Source organism: Lipotes vexillifer, unplaced genomic scaffold, assembly GCF_000442215.2.
Source record: "Lipotes vexillifer unplaced genomic scaffold, Lipotes_vexillifer_v1.1 scaffold474, whole genome shotgun sequence".
NCBI classification, from domain to species: domain Eukaryota; kingdom Metazoa; phylum Chordata; class Mammalia; order Artiodactyla; family Lipotidae; genus Lipotes; species Lipotes vexillifer.
This window is the reverse complement of record NW_006772385.1, coordinates 1478082-1496512: the sequence shown is the minus strand read 5'-3', so window position 1 is coordinate 1496512 and position 18431 is coordinate 1478082. Positions and strand designations below refer to the sequence as shown.

Genomic DNA, 18431 nt, shown 5'->3' with positions numbered 1-18431 from the left:
TTTTTTTAAGCCTATCTCAGAGTCTTAGATTCACAGGTGAAAGAGACTTATCATAACCCATTGTTTTGGCTTCTTAGTTTTACATGTAAAAATTATCTGTTTATCTGGGTGTTCTAATCCTGAAAACACGGCTTACTACACAGAATCCCATATAAGAATGGGCCAGTTTAATGACTGTCCAGTAGACAGGATGTTTATGCGAGGTGCCTTATATTCCCAGAGGAAAGTTTCCTTGAAAAGAAATTTATGGTCACGGATGTGCTTGGTGGATATGGAACTGAAACAAAGGGATTTGGGTGGCGTTCAGAAACGTCTTCATCAGTCACCTGATGAGTCACCTTTTCATTAAGGTGCTATTACCAACAGTACACACTGCTGTCTGTCAGTCCAGGACACAGCCTCCTGGCATGCTTCGTTTACTTCCCTCTAACCTCCCAGTGTGGAACTTTTTTCTCTCTGCATACTGTTGTTTTCTTTATGTCTTTGCCCCTTCTTTCTATTATAGTTTGGTCCTTTTAGCCCTTCTCTACTGTCTACCATTCCTTTTCCAAATCTTCACTCAACTTTTAAATTCACTCTTAATCTCCATATTGGATTTGTTACCTCTTACCCCACCTCCCCAAAATCAGTAAAACAAAAGCATCTATAGCCTCTCATCCACGACTGTATCAGAAAGATGATTTTGCTTTTGTTCAACTTTTGAGACTACAACACACTTTCTGCCCGTGAGCTTTTCTCGTAGCCATGGTCCTCAGTATCCTCTAGGCGGAGACACACTCAGGCTACATTTGTGAGGCTCTGGGACTTTTGCTCTGGGGATGATGCCTGTTACATTAGGCGTCTGAGGACATTCAGAAGTTGCTCTCTGAGGTCAGTCCCAGGAAAAGTAGTTTCTACTGAAAAAACAGTTTTTCTCAAGATGTGGTAAATCATGTAACTAATTTTTTTAATTAGCTGCTAGGAAGCTTAGAGCCAAATTTGTATAATAACAGCATTTCTGGTTTTATCTTTTCTGTTGCGGTCCCTATGCTCTTATTTCTTCACCTCCTTTGTCTTATCTTTCTATTGTGTATTTTGTAAGCAGCATAAAATATTTCTGGAACATGGCCCAGAAAGCAAATAATTATATAGTCATGGCAAAATACAATGGGGCAGACCTGGGTGAGTTACACATTAGATTTAGTCTGATCCTTAGGTCTTTATTACTGCCAGCCCCGTGACTCCTCCCACCCCCCTAAAAAAAAGTTTATTATTTGGAAGAACATTACATGTATGTTCTCAGTGAGATAAAATAGTTAGATCCTACCTTACTTTAAAAAATTGGTTCAGATTAACATACCACTTTTAATATAAGGACCAGAATGACAAAGTAAATTGATACTAACATTGAGCACAGTTTATGGGCAACGTCAGCATTAATTCATTCCTGTCCGGTTATTAAAATAAGAGAGGCCTTAAAGTGTCCCTCTGGAATAAATGGTATGTGGTAATTGCCTAACACCCTAGCAGGCTGTGAGGTACAGTGCTTTCAAAAGAGAGGCATTGGGCTTCCCTGGTGGCACAGTGGCTGAGAGTCTGCCTGCCGATGCAGGCGACACGGGTTCGTGCCCCGGTCCAGGAAGATCTCACATGCCGCGGAGCGGCTGGGCCTGTGAGCCATGGCCACTGAGCCTGCGCGTCCGGAGCCTGCGCTCCACAACGGGAGAGGCCACAACAATGAGAGGCCCACGTACTGCCAAAAAAAAAAAAAAAAAAGAGGCATTGTTCTCATGACTTAAAATTATTTCATTCTTCAGTATTTCCATTTGGTTCTTTGCTGCTGAATAGCAGTAGAGGTTGACTTGGCCAAGCTGTGCCGAATAGGCCTCTTTCACAAATATCCACAGTCAGGAGTTCAGTGGGAAGGCAAAACCTTCTGATATGTGTGTTCCAGGAATGCTTATAGAGCCCCAAGGGAATCTTCATTAGACTGACAGCTGTATTAAGGCCTGCAGTGTGTTACAACATCCTGGGAAACGTACCAAAGATATACCAAGTTGTAAAGAGTATAGTATGCACATCTATTTATACAGATGCTGAAGAAACAAAATGTACAATGGTTTTTGTCGAGAATATTTTCTGGAGTTGAATTTTAGATTAACTTGTATAGGAAATAAGAAGGTACATGGTGAGGTGTGGTTACAGATAAAGGAAGAGACTTAGAAGAGCAGAGTTCAGATGATTTTTATGTGTGGGAAATGAGACATGGAGTCTAGAATCACTCACTGCTTAATATTTGTAAGTGTGAAAGGCATGTTTCAAACCAAAATGACTTCACCGTCTTTTACACATTTATTCACCCTAAGATAAATTAATTAGCATGAGAATTTGGAAATATCAATTTTAAATGTTCATGTTCTGATCTAGCATTTTTATTAAAACCTTAGAATTATTTGCACAAGATTTATGTTTAAAGATTTGATTGCAGCGTTAGACAAATTGGTGAAAAATTGGAAACCAAACTTTCTAAAGGTCTTTAAAATAGCATCCTCAGATATAGCAAAGTAACTGTCGGGGAAAGATGAAGGAATTGGGGATTTTTTGGGGACAACTGTTCTGTGATGTGGTTATTTTCTCATAGTGGAAACAAACATTGAAACCCTTAAGTTTCAGTTAAAAGTGTCTTACACATGCTTAAGATGGATGTATTGCAGGTGAGACAACGAACCTGTTGATTTCTTTTCCTTGTTCCTAGTAGAGCATCTTGTCCTTCTCTTTTTTGGTGATTCAATTTTTTTTTTTTTTTTTTTTTTTTTTTTGCGGTACGTGGGCCTCTCACTGTTGTGGCCTCTCCCGTTGCGGAGCACAGGCTCCGGACGCGCAGGCTCAGCGGCCACGGCTCACGGGCCCAGCCGCTCCGCGGCATGTGGGATCCTCCCGGACCGGGGCACGAACCCGCGTCCTCTGCATCGGCAGGCGGACTCTCGGCCACTGCGCCACCAGGGAAGCCCCTTGGTGATTCAATTAAACGCATCTTTTTTTGGTAAATTTTTAAATTGAGGTATAATTGATGTACAACATTTTCAGGTGATCCAATATTTGTATAGACTGCAAAATGATCACCACAGTAAGTATAGTTAGTTAACATCCATCACTGCACAGTTACAAAAATTTTCTTAAGTGTGATGAGAACTTTTAAGATCTACTCTTCGCAACTTTAAAATGTGCGATACAGTATTAACTGTAGTCACCATGCTGTACGTTACATCCCCAGGACTTATTTTGTAACTGGAAGTTTGTACCTTTTGCCCTTCTTTACGTCATTCTTTTTTTTTTTAACATCTTTATTGGAGTATAATTGCTTTACAATGGTGTGTTAGTTTCTGCTGTATAACAAAGTGAATCAGCTATACATATACATATATCCCCATATCCCCTCCCTCTTGTGTCTCCCTCCCACTGTCCCTATCCCAACCCTCTAGGTGGTCACAAAGCACCGAGCTGATCTCCCTCTGCTATGTGGCTGCTTCCCACTAGCTGTCTATATTTTACATTTAGTACTTTACATCATTCTTAATCTTTAGTTTTCCTTATTCTTCAAAATAAAGAAAAATGTTCATGGACTGTCTCTGATGCCCCTTTTAGCATGTTGATGATCAAAGGCTTAAGCTTTTACCACCTACACATAACAAATTTTTTTGACTCATAGAAGTCAAACCAACACAGATGGAGAGAAGAGTGATACAACCAGGGAAGGGAGCACTTCCCTGAGAGCTCTAGTGGACATTTTTCTTAACAGTCATTCCTGCAGGTCTATGTATATTGCAAAGTACACCCATGCCTGTTGGAACTGGGGTATATACTCATTTTTTGTGAACATGGCTTAGGAGATAGAGAAGCCCAGGTTTGAATCTTGGCTCCAACACCAGTCATTATATGACCTTGTGCAAGTAATCTCTCTGGCTTGGTTTTCTCATCTTTAAAGTGGGAATGCTCTTAGTTTCTATCAGTTGGATCAGTTGTGAGGTGTAAATGCACAGCAGCTCACACAGGGGAAACTCACAAACTCTCACCACAAAGGATTGCTGTGTGCACCTGCCCCCGATCATAGTTATCTTCCTCTTAAGCCTGAGTTTTTACCTCAGCATGCTTTTTACCCATCTTCCACTACTCATACAAAACACAAAGTAGCATTCAAATGTTCCATGAATGTCTTAACTGGAATTCCATCATTCTGTGTGGACTGAGTGGGAACCTTTCTGTATGATAATTCAATAATATTTATCAGTTTTAAATGTTCAGGCCCTTTGACTCAGTAGTGCTAAGAATCTATGCAATAGAGGTACTTGTACAAGGGCACACAATTTTTTTGTACAAAGATTTGATTGCAGCATTACAAATGCGTTAGTTGACAATTGAAAACTATACACATACATAACAGGGATGAGATCGATCCGCTGTTGTGTCTCCCTCTGAAGGAATACAGTTCATAGAATGAGGTAGGGACATAGGAGTGACACAGGAAGATATCCAAAGGTGTATTAAAGTAAAAAAGCAAGTGAGAACATGTTATTTGCAGTAGGCTCCCATTTATTAATGTTTTATTTCATACACTTTCCTCCATGAAACATGTCTGCCTGTCCTTTTCTAGTTTCCTATTTTCCTTTTCACTGGGTTTTTGCCATTCTTCCTTTGTTCCTTTTGAAAACAGAAAATCAAATCTATTTAGGCTTGGCACTTTATTTAGGTAACTAGTTGATTGCAGGGTTAACAGTTATTTGGTCAATGTAAGTTTTTCTGATTGATTTTGGTAATTCTAGACAAGTCGTGGACATGTTCAGATTTATTGACACTGTTCTTAGTTTTGTCTTGTGTGATACCCTTTCCTTTTTCTCATTCCTTGTTTATAATTGGTAAATTGGCAAAAGGTTTTCCTTTTATTTAAAGAACCAGACCAGCCTTCTTTTATTACCAGTGTTTTTATTTATTAAAAAACAACAACTTTGCTTCAGAGGAAGGAAACTAAAGACTTACAAAAAATTCCTACCAAATAGTGTGAGTAAACCACGTCACGTGGAACAGCCTTCTGCTGAGGGTGTGTGGAGGGACAAGGAAGTGGAACAGCTGCCGCTGAGCATCAGGGCCCCTCTGGAGGTTTGTGGTGCTCAGGGCTCTGTGCTCTCTGCCTCCACGCTGAGCTTACAGGGAGAAGAGGGAGCTGTTATTGCCACTAGGAATTTGTGTGGTAAGAGCGGTGGTGTCATTTGGTGGACCAATATTAAGTGGCACAAAATTTGTTTTAAATCTGTAAATTTGACGAAAAATTGTACAGAGAAAAGTGATGTTTTAAATGCGAACACTTTCAGGATGAATGTGAGATCTTCTCAACCTGTTACGTAAACTCATATCAACTTACTGTGGTGGTTTTTCCTAAAACTATCCTAATATTTCTAACAGTATGAGAATGCCCCTATCCCTATGCCAGCGATACAGCCTGATTTGTATCCAGTAAGCATGTATGTCCTGTCTTTCTTTTCCAACAGCAGTCAGAAACAGAGACTGTTCATCTGTTCATCCCCGCCCTGTCTGTCGGCGCCATCATCGGCAAGCAGGGGCAACACATCAAACAGCTTTCTCGCTTTGCAGGAGCTTCTATTAAGGTACTGTTCTGCCAGCTGTGGCTCTCCTGGTGCTTTAAGGACAGCAAGTTACAGAAATGTGAGTCTTCCTGCCACTCTGTAATTTGAATTGAATGTGGCAGCCTATATTGGGGTTACATAAGTGTGTGACAGAAAACTCCAAACACTAGCTTAAACAAGGTAAGTTAAATTCTCTCTCCAGAAAAAGTAGTCTGCAGGTACGCAATTTAGCGTTAGAATGGTGGTTCTGCCCCACCGCATTCCTGGATATATATTCCTTCTAGCTCATCTTCCCTGGGTGTGGCTTTGGTCTCTCACACTCCGAAATGACACTATTTAGTGCTCGAACAATCAAGGCTGTGGTCCTTTTAAGGAATACACAAATTGACAAAGGCTTGATGAAGTCATAGCTTTCTTCAGGAAAACATCAGTCTATTGGGTTTATTTTAGTTACATTTTATAAATATATATATAAATAATTTTATTTTTTATTTTTGGCTGCATTGGGTCTTCGTTGCTGCGCATAGGCTTTCTCTAGTTGCAGCAAGCGGGGGCTACTCTGCGTTGCGGTGCATGGGCTTCTCATTGCAGTGGTTTCTCTTGTTGCGCAGCAGAGGCTCCAGGCGCATGGGCTTCAGTAGTTGTGGCACACGGGCTCAGCAGCACAGGCTCAGTAGTTGTGGTGCACGTGCTTAGTTGCTCCGCGGCATGTGGGATCTTCCCAGAACAGGGCTTGAACCTGTGTCCCCTGCATTGGCAGGCGGATTCTTAACCACTGTGCCACCAGGGAAGTCCAGTTTTATAGATATTTAATGACATTTTTAATTTGAATATAGTACCAAAAAAACCACACTGCACTCAAATGTTTATAGCATCTTTATTTATAACTGGGAAAAGGGGAAGAAGCAAGTGTTCATCAGCTGGCAAATGCATAAACTGTGGCCCGTCTATATAATAAATATTACTTAGCAGTAAAAAGGAGGGAACTATTGATACATAAAACAACTTGAGTGAATCACATGTATTATGCTAAGAGAAACAAGACTCAAAAGGCCACATACTGTATGATCCCACTTATATGAAAATTCTGGAAAAGACAGAACTATGGAAATTGAGAAAAAAAAATCAGTGGTTGCTAGGAGGTGGAGGTGGAGGGGTTGAAAACAAAGGCAGCATGAGGAAATTTTGAGTGACATAAGCTGTTTTTATGTTGATTGTGGTGGTATTTACAACTATGTATTTGGTACCAAAGGAGTGAGCTTTACTGTATGTAAACTACACAGTTAATAAAAAAGCAAAACACACAGGAAAGCCCTCATATTCTCTCTTGTAGCAAAAGATAACAAAATAACGTGAGCAGAAAATGCAGCCAAAATAAATAAATGGGTAAAGGAAAAGACATGATAAAAGACCAAGGGGTGAACTAACTTTACTATCCTGTTAGTTTCCTGATTACTGAGTTAATCTGTAAAACATGCTCACACATGCAAAAAGAACCTAGCAGCTTTGTTTTGGAAAAACTGCGACGAACATTTCATGAACAAGAATTGGGTATTTAGACATTTGGCTCTTTTTCTTTCTGGCTTTAATGGAGGTTTTATGATGAGGTTAAAATACTTTTGTTTCCAAAGTCTGAAACATGCATAATCTGAAAGATTCATCAGCACTCCTAACACTTCGCTACATTTCCATAATGTAAATTTCCATATATGTACTTACTTTAATAGGCATATATTTGGTATTACCAAATCATAATCATTTGTTTTAACTTACTGGACATTAAGATTGTTCCTAATTTAACCTGCACAGCGGTAGACAAAGTTCTTTTGGTCAAATTGTCATATGTAAGTCTACAGAAGTGGATTTGGTGAGTCACAGGGCATGTGCTTTTTTCAGGCTTTTGAGAGATTATAGCAATTTGTACTCCTAACGTCAGTGTATAAGTGTCCTCAGCCCCAGCCCTCTATCACCAGTGTTGACAAAGAGCCTTTCTAAAAGAACGAAACGTTAGAAAGATGAAGAATGATACCTTCTTTTGGGGGTTTCCTGTGAATAATCCTAAGAGTGTGGTCTAAAAGGAAGTAATTATTGGCTTGTTTTACAGACTCAAAATTAGTGCCCAGCAATAAAGTAGGAATAGTATTAATTTGGGTCTAAGTAACAGAAATGTTAGCTTTATTTTGAGGGAGGGAGAAAGCATGAGTCTATTAAAAGTAAAAAACATTGTTTTGGGCTTCCCTGGTGGCGCAGTGGTTGAGAGTCCACCTGCCGATGCAGGGGACACGGGTTCGTGCCCCAGTACGGGAAGATCCCACATGCCGCGGAGCGGCTGGGCCCATGAGCCATGGCCGCTGAGCCTGCGCGTCCGGAGCCTGTGCTCCACAACGGGAGAGGCCACAACAGTGAGAGGCCCGCATACCGCAACAACAAAAAAAAAAACAAAAAAAAAACCCCACATTGTTTTGATTATGAACGTGTGGGGAAGGGCCTACTAGGCTATAAGTAATCGACAGTGATCATACTCAGTGGTAGTTGGGATGGCTTTTATTGTATTTTTTGCTTCCTGTTCTCATTATTTACTATAGGGAATTGCTTCTTGCACAGCAAATATCTAGCAAAATTTTTTCTTTTAAAACACTTCCTACCAGCCAACTCCCCAAATCCTTTATTAGGGGAATGCTGGTTTCCTCTCCCTTCAACAGTAACAGTCTCTGCAACATTTCCCTAGCCCAGGCTTTTTGTGTGATTTCACACACTCTGCCAAAATAGAAAAGTCTGAGTTTACTTTTCTTCTGCCAAATTAATGTTAGTTTATTCCATATGTTACTCCAGCGAGTGTACTTTGGGGGTGTGTACCGATAGCCTTAAACTGGGGAACCTAGCAGTTTCTTGCACATACAGGAGGCCCAGGGTGTTGTGATGCACGTGGGTCAAGGACCACCCTTTGAGCACCCACTGGTGTAGTGACAAGGAATGTGATGGTGGAGCCAGACGCAGCTCTGCCTCCAGCTTCACTGGCCTGTGATCATGGGTCAGGTGACTCACCTTCTCCAGCCTTCGGCCTCTCCATGAGGCAGTACCTCGTCAGGAAATAGTGAGTGTTAAGTAGAGGCTGCATCTGGACTTTTACATTAGGGCCAGGCACAGTGTAAGTACATAGTATATGGCAGGAGCCATAACTAATGAATCCACATTAATCACTGCCTCTTTGTAACTACCTTCCAGAAGGCTTTCATTCTACATTTCAGTAAGTCATGTGCAGATGACAGGCTGGTTGGTGTAACATTTCTATTGGTGGCACCTGGAAGTGTCGTAACCCATTACTGGGTCTGTTACAGATCGCTCCAGCTGAAGCACCAGATGCTAAAGTGAGGATGGTGATTATCACTGGGCCACCGGAGGCTCAGTTCAAGGTATGTGCTCTGGAGTGTGTGCACAGGTAACAAATGAATGGATGTCTTCTTTTCGGAAACTCCATAACCTGGCTTCTCCTGTAAAAAAATCTAATACTCAGTAGAAAGAATCTCTCAATGGAAATATCTAAGACTAAGAACAGAGTAGAAACATACCGCAAAATACACTTTAAAAATAAACCAAAGCCTTTGGTTAATTTTGAGACTTCTGTAATGGCTGTTGGTTTTCCCTATCTCCCAAAGGAGAATTTGCTCAATGCCCTGTTAGCGTATGTGAAGGTGAGACCTTAAGGCTGAAATTTACAAGTCTGATTCATATGCCTTGCTGTTCTCAAGTGTTTCCTCTTGTCCCAGAGAGGCCTCAACCTTGAATTAAGATGTCCCCATTTGCTCTTACCCTTGGGTTAACTGTTAGCCCTTGTCCACAGTCGGTCAACAAGCCTCTCTAATCTTTTGAATTTTAGAGGTAGAAATGGCAAGAACTCTTACAGCATTTGTCCTGGTGTGAACCATTGGTCATACTGGGGTTTGGGGCCTTTGGGGCTGGAATGCCTCCCACCGTGTCCTGAGAGGTGGTGTAGCAGGGTGATGAAGAGCAGAGACCTGGTAGCCAGGTTGCTGGTTCAAAGCCCAGCTTTACCATTTACCAGTGGTGTGACCTTGGGCGAGTTAATTAGCCTTTCTCCGCCTAGTTCCTCATCTATAAAATCGGGGTTAAAAACACCCACCAAGTTTAAACAAGGTTCTAAGGTTTAAACAATATATGAATTGCTTAGAATAGTGCCTGACACATAGGAAGTACAACATAAATGTGCTGGTGGTGGTGCTGAGCAGACTTAGTCTGAGTCATCCTAAGACCCTGCCAGATCCTCAAATTCACAAACGTATATCTTTATGTGATTTCTCATAAAACTCAGTTAGGGTGTCTTGTTTGTCATAGGTAAAAGCAGCTACTCAATTCAGTGCAATTTATCCAAAAGCCCTGTCTTGTTCCTACCACTTAGCAGCTGTGTTAACAGGATAACTCTTTAACCTTAAGCTTTACTTCTCTTAGCTCTAAAATGTGGCTAAGTTAACAAGTGCCCACTTCTTCCCTCCTTTTAAACCATCACTTTTTTTGACCTCTATTTTTCACTAAAAATCTGAAGCTTTTTTCACTTCATTTACAGGAAGAACAGGATACAAAAGGAGGTGCTTTGAGATGTGGGGTACAGTTGGCTAGCCTCAAACTTGGGTCACGAAATTTACTTCCTCATACCAGCCTTGTGGTCCAGGCAGTTCAGAGCAAAACTCAGAGATGCTGAAAATTGCTTCCTGTCCCAGACTTACAGAGCCAGTCACTTTTAGTTTGAAATACTAAAAGATAAATACAAATGTCAATTATGGTATTATTCTATAAATGGAATTAACTATCTTGCAGTTTTCATAATGCTTGTATGCTGGGGAATTCAGAGTTTGTTTCCCTGTGTCCTCCTATGCCTGTACTGTTCAGTTGTCTTAAATGGGACATTTAAGAAAAGCTATAATGCTTAAATGTCATTTATGTGATCAGTGATAATTACAAATAAATTATTTTATTTTAGACATCTGAGTAATAGTAAACCTCCTAACCCATATTTTTTCTTATGAATTCAAGAGCTTGTTTCGGAGGACAATGTATATCCGAGTGTGTTGATAGCTTTGAGTGTGTTGATAGCTACATCTTTGGCCTGAGACTTTGAGGATGAATGGAAGACAGGGTACTAAGATGGATTTTTTTTTTTTTTTTTGCTGTAACCCCCTAAAATGAGCTTATCATTTCTGCACCAGTGAAAACGTGTTGGGTACTTTTGTTTTTTGTTCTCTGCTGCGGCAGCTTATCAGATGAAACCAACTCTGACTTCTTTTTCCTTTGGTGTATACCAGAGCAAATTAATGGTTGTACGTAATAGGAGAGGTTTATTATGTATAACTTCTAGTTGTATGCAGCAAGTGACAGGATGTGTTTGACTATAACTGTCAGATGTGTATGTTAACTTGATTTTGTAGCCTTAGTCGAAGTAGAAACCATCTGGCTAAGATGAAATGTTTAACCAGAAAATTCCTTGCTGGCCCATTTAGACAGTGGCTTGGCTTCTTGTGAGCCTCACATAGGTGGCTCTGTAGTTCCTCTGCAGTCCCTCTTACTCAAGAAAAATGCAGTTACTATTCTTATTGCCAGCAGGAGAGGTTTTACCTTTCAAGACTGGAGAGCAAATAGTCATTTGCAAAAATTTATTTTAGTTAGGCTGACTGCTAACTTATTGCCTTTAACCGTTTTTGTCAGAAGAATATGGTTTAATCTTATTTCATCAATCAGTTGCCTCATCTGTGATGTATAGTTATTATTGTTGTCAACCTTTTCTAGGACTTCCTTACTTTTCCACCTCTTGTGCAACGTTCCACAATCTATCAAATGCAGATGTATCACTGCAAAGGTCTGTTCCAGTGGATCCGGGCCATCTTTAAAGTAAATGGGCCTTTTTGCGTTTCCTACACGAATGACACTGATGAGATATGTTCTCATCTGTAGGCTCAGGGAAGAATTTATGGAAAAATTAAAGAAGAAAACTTTGTTAGTCCTAAAGAAGAGGTGAAACTTGAAGCTCACATCAGAGTGCCATCCTTTGCTGCTGGCAGAGTTATTGGAAAAGGAGGCAAAACGGCAAGTACTTCAGCAAAACCTGTGCAGTGGTATGAAAGGGAAAGCGTTGAAAGGTACTTAGGAGTTCCAAGTCCCTAAATTTTGGCTAACTTATAAAAAGCAGGACCGTCTGGGCCAAGGTTTGGAGAAGATTGCCTTTTGTTCCTCCTTGAGTGTTGGTGTCAGCTACCAGTGAAAGCAGTTGCCTCTCTTTCAGACCACTTTGTATGGGAGAACTGTCTCATATTTATAAGGGGCATTTTGCATTTTCTGTTGATACACATCAGCTTGTTACTTTTATTGTGCAAACAACACTTTTAATGACATGAAAAGAAACTTAAAAAAATTTCATCTACAACTTATACCTCTGTAACTGAAAAAAGCAAATGGTTTCCAGTTTCTAACACATAAAACTTCCAAGTCATTTTCAAAGCTATTTACAATTCTGAAGTGATTGAAAGTGTGTATTTTGGAATCAGATTTTCAGGGGTTGAATCTGGTTTTGTCATTAACTTATGCAACTGTGGGCGAGTTAGTTTCTTTCACTAAGGCTTAGTTTTAATTACCTTGAAATGGGGACAATACTAGTAAAACGGATAGAATTATTAGTATTATTAGATGAGATTATAAATATAAAGCCAAAGCTCAGTATTTTGGTTACATAGTAAGGAAATGGTAATTTAAAAAAACAAAACAAAACTCCACTTAACATGATTTGTATTTATCTCCTTCAGGTGAATGAGCTCCAGAATTTGTCAAGCGCAGAAGTTGTTGTCCCTCGTGACCAGACGCCTGATGAGAATGACCAAGTGGTGGTCAAAATAACTGGTCACTTCTATGCTTGCCAGGCAAGTGGGCTCTAGTGTGATAAGTGAGCTCTTCTGCTTCTTTCTTCTTCCTGAGTGATCCTCCTCCCATGCGTTTCCCCATGTCATATAAATATTTCAGGCTGCTTGGTGCATAACACTTTTAATCCCCCTTTAAGCAGGTGATTTCAGAGACTCTGCTAGGAAACTAATAAGTATGTATCTTTAATCTTCAAATAAGTTTCATTTGAAGTTGTTGAAATGGAAGAGTAAATTAATTTTTGGTCATACTTGATCAGGTAGAAATTTCAAAGCTCTCTCCTACTGCAGGTTGCCCAGAGAAAAATTCAGGAAATTCTGACTCAGGTAAAGCAGCACCAACAGCAGAAAGCTCTGCAAAGTGGACCACCTCAGTCAAGACGGAAGTGAAGGCTCAGGAGACAGCCCACCACAGAGGCAGATGCCAAACCAAAGACAGATTGCTTAACCAACAGATGGGCGCTGAACCCCTATCCAGAATCACATGCACAAGTTTTTACCTAGCCGGTTGTTTCTGAGGACCAGGCAACTTTCGAACTCCTGTCTCTGTGAGAATGTATACTTTATGCTCTCTGAAATGTATGACACCCAGCTTTAAAAAAAAAAAAATTAGTCCTCCCATGCGTTTCCCCATGTCATATAAATATTTCAGGCTGCTTGGTGCATAACACTTTTAATCCCCCTTTAAGCAGGTGATTTCAGAGACTCTGCTAGGAAACTAATAAGTATGTATCTTTAATCTTCAAATAAGTTTCATTTGAAGTTGTTGAAATGGAAGAGTAAATTAATTTTTGGTCATACTTGATCAGGTAGAAATTTCAAAGCTCTCTCCTACTGCAGGTTGCCCAGAGAAAAATTCAGGAAATTCTGACTCAGGTAAAGCAGCACCAACAGCAGAAAGCTCTGCAAAGTGGACCACCTCAGTCAAGACGGAAGTGAAGGCTCAGGAGACAGCCCACCACAGAGGCAGATGCCAAACCAAAGACAGATTGCTTAACCAACAGATGGGCGCTGAACCCCTATCCAGAATCACATGCACAAGTTTTTACCTAGCCGGTTGTTTCTGAGGACCAGGCAACTTTCGAACTCCTGTCTCTGTGAGAATGTATACTTTATGCTCTCTGAAATGTATGACACCCAGCTTTAAAAAAAGAAAAAAATTAGGGCGTGAGGGAGGGAAAGAGAGGAGCTCTGCACTTCCCTTTTGTTGTATTCAACAAATATTCTAATTTTTCGTAATATTCATTCCCCCATAATGCCAGAAATTGGCTTAATGGTGCATTTACTAAATTCATCAAATAAATAAAAACAGATTGCTCCTATGTCCAATTGTTAAAATTGGATCAGAATAGAATTATTACAAGAACTTAAATGTTAAGCTGTTAGCACAGAAAAACTGTTCTCAGTTTCATCTAACACTAACACAAATAACCTAAGGGAAGTGCTGAATGGTGTTGGCAGGGGTATTAAATGTGCATTTTTACTCAACTACCTCAGGTATTCAGTAATGCAATGAAAGCAAAATTGTTTTGTTTTTTTCTGAAAATTTTATATACTTTATAAAGATAAGTCCAACTGTTTTTTAAAAAATAAAATTAGCTAACAGGCAAATAACTGAGAAAAAAATTTTACTTCTGGCTGGTGACAGTAAAGCTGGAAAATTAATTTCAGGTTTTTTGAGGCTTTTGACAGTTATTAGTTGGAAAATCCAGTAATCGTTCAGTGATACGGAGCAGTGCCTATATTTGGAGAGCAGCAAATACCATTTATTTTTTTGTTTATGGTAGGGAAGTTTTTGATGGTACTAACAGAGCAAAGTGGCTGCAGGAGGTTTTGGAACGGCTAGTTTTACAGGAGACTTCAGGGTTTTTTTGTTTGGCTATGTGACTGAATGCATAAATGCTTTGTGCTTTTGACTATCACTACCTAAAGCAAGTGTATCTATGGAGACATGCAGCTCCTGTGAACTTTAAATTGATTGGCAAGAAGAAAGCTTCAGCTTGCCTTACAGGATGCTTAGTTTGCCAATATATTGCAGACCAGTTGGTCTATGCTTGGAGCAGACCCCAAAAGAATTGCTTTGTGAAGACCAATGGGGCAGTCAGACGGTGTGACAGTGTTTAAAGGCAATAAAAGGCTACATCTCCCGGTGCCAGGCACTGTCATGAGCCTCACACTAAGCTAGATTTTAAGCAATGATAAATCAAGAAGAATGAAAGGCCACCTAGAATATTTCATAAATTGCAGCAGGATTTCTGTATTCTCTGCAACCAGTTATTTGAAAATAAGTCAAAAGGTAGAAAAATACAAGAACAACTTTTGGAATATAATCTGAATGACTGTGATATAATACATTTGACCTTTGATACTGAATGCATTCGCCCATTTCCTACCTTGATGGCAAAGCCTGGTATGTAGTTATGTGGGTGTGGGTGGTCTCCAAGGCCACACTGCTCTCAGAATTGTTTCTTTTGTTCATTAAATGATCACAGTCGTCATATTATACTGATCTGAAGGGCATATATATATATATAATAACCCTTAAATCATTTTGCTTCATTTGTATGTCAAGATGAATTTCTACAGACTAGGTAGGTTTTTCTGAAGATCACTGTATCCTTTAAACATTTTGAAAATGACTTGAAATGTTTTCCTAAATGTTTTCAGAAAATCAGTTTATTTTGTAGTTTTAGCCAAAAAGTGCCCTTTTTGTCACTGAATTCATCTAGCATTCATCATTTTCTTCCATGCAATGAATTGCTTTAAAAAAAAAAAAAAAAAAGTAATGGACTGGCTTTCTGGTTGGATTTTGGGTAAAATGTGCTTAAGGCCAGAGCTCTTCCTCAGTATTTGATTTTTCCAACTTTTTTTTTTAAATACAGATAGGTGCTACATTTATATCTGCCTGTTTAAATTCTGTCATGTTTCACTTCTAGCCTTCTAGTGTGGCAAATCATGTTTTACTTTCAATTAAGCATTGGTAATGGAGTATCTGGTAATACTAGGAAATAATTCTGTTGTAATTGAGTTTTGTACTCACGACATATGGATCATTCCTCATCTGTAACGTGCCCCAAATACAGCTTCATTTTCCAGATACCTTGATGCAGAATAAAGTGTTTCATTATCACGTGCAGCCTGCTGTGTAGTATGTATATTTGGCTTTTCAGATTAATGTGAATGTCCTGAATTTGGTCAAAAAGTATAAACTGAGATTTTTAGTAATGCTATGTCAATCTCAAGGTAGACACCAGTATCTACCAATGTCCTGACTGTGAACCTAGATAATACTGTTGCATATGAACTGAGAACTAAAGGTTTTACGTTACAGGACCAGTGGGGTGGTTATGTTTTCTGCTATATTTTTAAAAAATTTTTGGCTATACTATTCTACAGAATAAGATTTAAACTTAAACTCGGAAGACACTTTGCTAGGCCTGGGAATGAGCATTCCTAGCACTGTGGAATGAAATGGTCATGAAATGCCCCCCAAACCATGGTCAAACCTATGACCATGAAGGGGTCTTGCTGACTGGAAACTGGCACTCGCCATTGGTACTTGCTGTCTGCCTCTACAAAGATTAAATCACGAGCCGCTGCAGCTGCTGACCTTCAGCACCCCCTGAAAACGAGTTCAGAGTGGAGAACAGGAATGAGGTACTCTGTGCTCTGGGAAAAACTGGCAGAACAAGGCTTCAGATAGATAGACAGCTATTTTCAGGAGAAGATTTTATGGGCCCAGATTCTTGTTCTTCTCATACCTAGAGAAACACTAACATCATTAATGGCGACATCTGCTTTGGCTATTAAGGGGAATATTACAATTAAGAGTCAAAATGGAGTAGCTATGGTTTAGACATCCAAGAAATAACTAGATGACACTGTGGGTGTGATTTCAGGCAAACCCTTGTATTGCTAAGAACTTGAGTTTTCTGAGCTGTGTCAGACTTGGATGCCACCAGCCGTTCTCAAAATAATGTCTGCTGGCAGCTGATAACTGCAACCTTACTTTTTAAAGGTCTCCTCTTGTAACTATTACATTTTTAGACAACGGAATTCCTTTAGATCATACATTAACAAAAAGAAAGACGTATGATGACCAATAGCTCCTGTTATATATGTTAATACCACATTAAAAGTTAAAACCTACCTCAATAAAACTAGATAACTGGCTACCTGGCTACAAGTCTCCCCAGAGCACCAGGTCCAGACTGTGTTTCAGGCTTATTCTCCTGAAAAGAAACGAGCTTTATTTTGCCTACTAAAATCCTGTTGTCACTCCTCCAACTACTTCTAATTGGGTCTGTTACACCAAAATGGCAGACCAAGGGATTGAGATTTTAATCGTGCAAGACTCAGATCCAGGACTTGGAAATGAGAAATATTTCCAATTCAGTGTCTATTCTCCAGATTGAGGCAGGACTATGCCCTGTTGTAGCATTCTGGAGCACTGCCCTGTTACCTCACTACCAATCGATCAGAAGAAAGTCACACACCCTGCAGCCCTCACCCCAAATTTTGCCTTCCTTTTCTGGGCCCGGTGATGACCATCCTGTTAGGCCTCCCCCCCCCGCCCCCGCACCAGCACGCGGGCCTCTCACTGTTGTGGCCTCTCCCGTTGCGGAGCACAGGCTCCGGACGCGCAGGCTCAGCAGCCATGGCTCACAGGCCCAGCCGCTCCGCGGCATGCGGGATCTTCCCGGACCAGGGCACGAACCCGTGTCCCCTACCTCTGCAGGCAGACTCTCAACCACTGCGCCACCAGGGAAGCCCGTAACTTACATTTTTAGACAACGGAAGTGCTTTAGATCATACATTTAATAAAAAGAAGAGACATGTTTGATGACCAATAGCACCTGTTACCTATGTGTTAATACCACATTAAAAGTTAAAACCTACCTCAATAAAACTAGACAACTGGCTATGTGGCTACAAGTCTCCCCAAAGCACCAGGTCCAGACTGTGTTTCAGGCTTATTCTCCTGAAAAGAAATGATGTTTATTTTCCCTATTAAAATCTCATTATCACTCCTCCAGGGAAGGGAGGGGATGCAAAAAAAGGGTAGGAGCTGTCAAGTAGTGGTACAGCATTGGGGCAGGGTCCACCTCAAGGAGTATGCATAACAATATCTTTGAGTTCTGCAGGAACTAAGGCCCCCACCCTGGTGGAGGATGGTAACTTCAGGCTGAGTGCCAAGATTCCTGGAGCATTGTCACTACCAATCGATCAGAGGAAAGTCACACACCCTGCAGGCCTCAACCCAAATTCTGCCTGCCTTTTCTGGGCCTGGTGATGACCATCCTGTTAGGCCTCCTGTTTGGCCCTTGTCGGTTTCAACTGCTTACAAGGTTCATCGCCCACAGGGTCCAAGAGTTTCAGCTAAACTGCTGTTACTACAAGGATGAATGCCAGTTTTGGGCATAGAATACCTCAATTTAGATCAGGTAGAGAGAGACTTCTACTCTACTAGGCAGGACTACGCCCACTCTCAGCAGGAAGTAGTTACAGAAGAAAGAGACCTCCACTCCAATTCCCAAGAATTATCTTGAGTATGAAGTCTCTCAGGGAGGAGTTGATAGGGGAAACACTGAAACTGCCTGCCCTGGCTAGGCAACATAGTAACCACTTGCATGAGTTATCTTAAACAGGAGGCCCTGGTAAGGAATGCAGAACTAACAAGCTACTACCAACTGGAAGAATTCAGGAAAGGTCAAAAGGAGAGAGGGGACTTCAGTCTATATGTCCTGCCAACCTCCCAGAATCCTTCTCACTGGAATCCACCTTGGCTGAGCAATGCATGCGACACCAGGAAGGACCCCGAGTCAGAATGATTGGCCAGAGACAACCCAGAAACCATTCCCATAAAACACGAGACTGTGAGCCATGTGGTAGA

General features: G+C 40.6%; 1 protein-coding gene across 5 annotated transcripts in view; it reads left to right on the top strand.

Annotated features, from left to right (window-relative positions):
* IGF2BP3 (insulin like growth factor 2 mRNA binding protein 3) overlaps positions 1-15673 on the top strand; it is a 144328-nt gene extending 128655 nt beyond the window's left edge. For 2 of the 5 annotated variants that reach the window (XM_007447455.1, XM_007447454.1), the window contains 5 exons: positions 5523-5639; positions 8957-9031; positions 11583-11714; positions 12428-12541; positions 12830-12928. In XM_007447455.1, the coding sequence (XP_007447517.1) occupies positions 5523-5639; positions 8957-9031; positions 11583-11714; positions 12428-12541; positions 12830-12928 (537 nt within the window). Of the gene's footprint in view, positions 1-4534; positions 4538-5522; positions 5640-8956; positions 9032-11582; positions 11715-12427; positions 12542-12829; positions 12929-13378 lie in introns of those variants that run through there. The other 3 variants (XM_007447451.1, XM_007447453.1, XM_007447452.1) reach the window with 3 other exon arrangements.
* The last annotated feature ends 2758 nt before the right edge of the window (positions 15674-18431 follow it).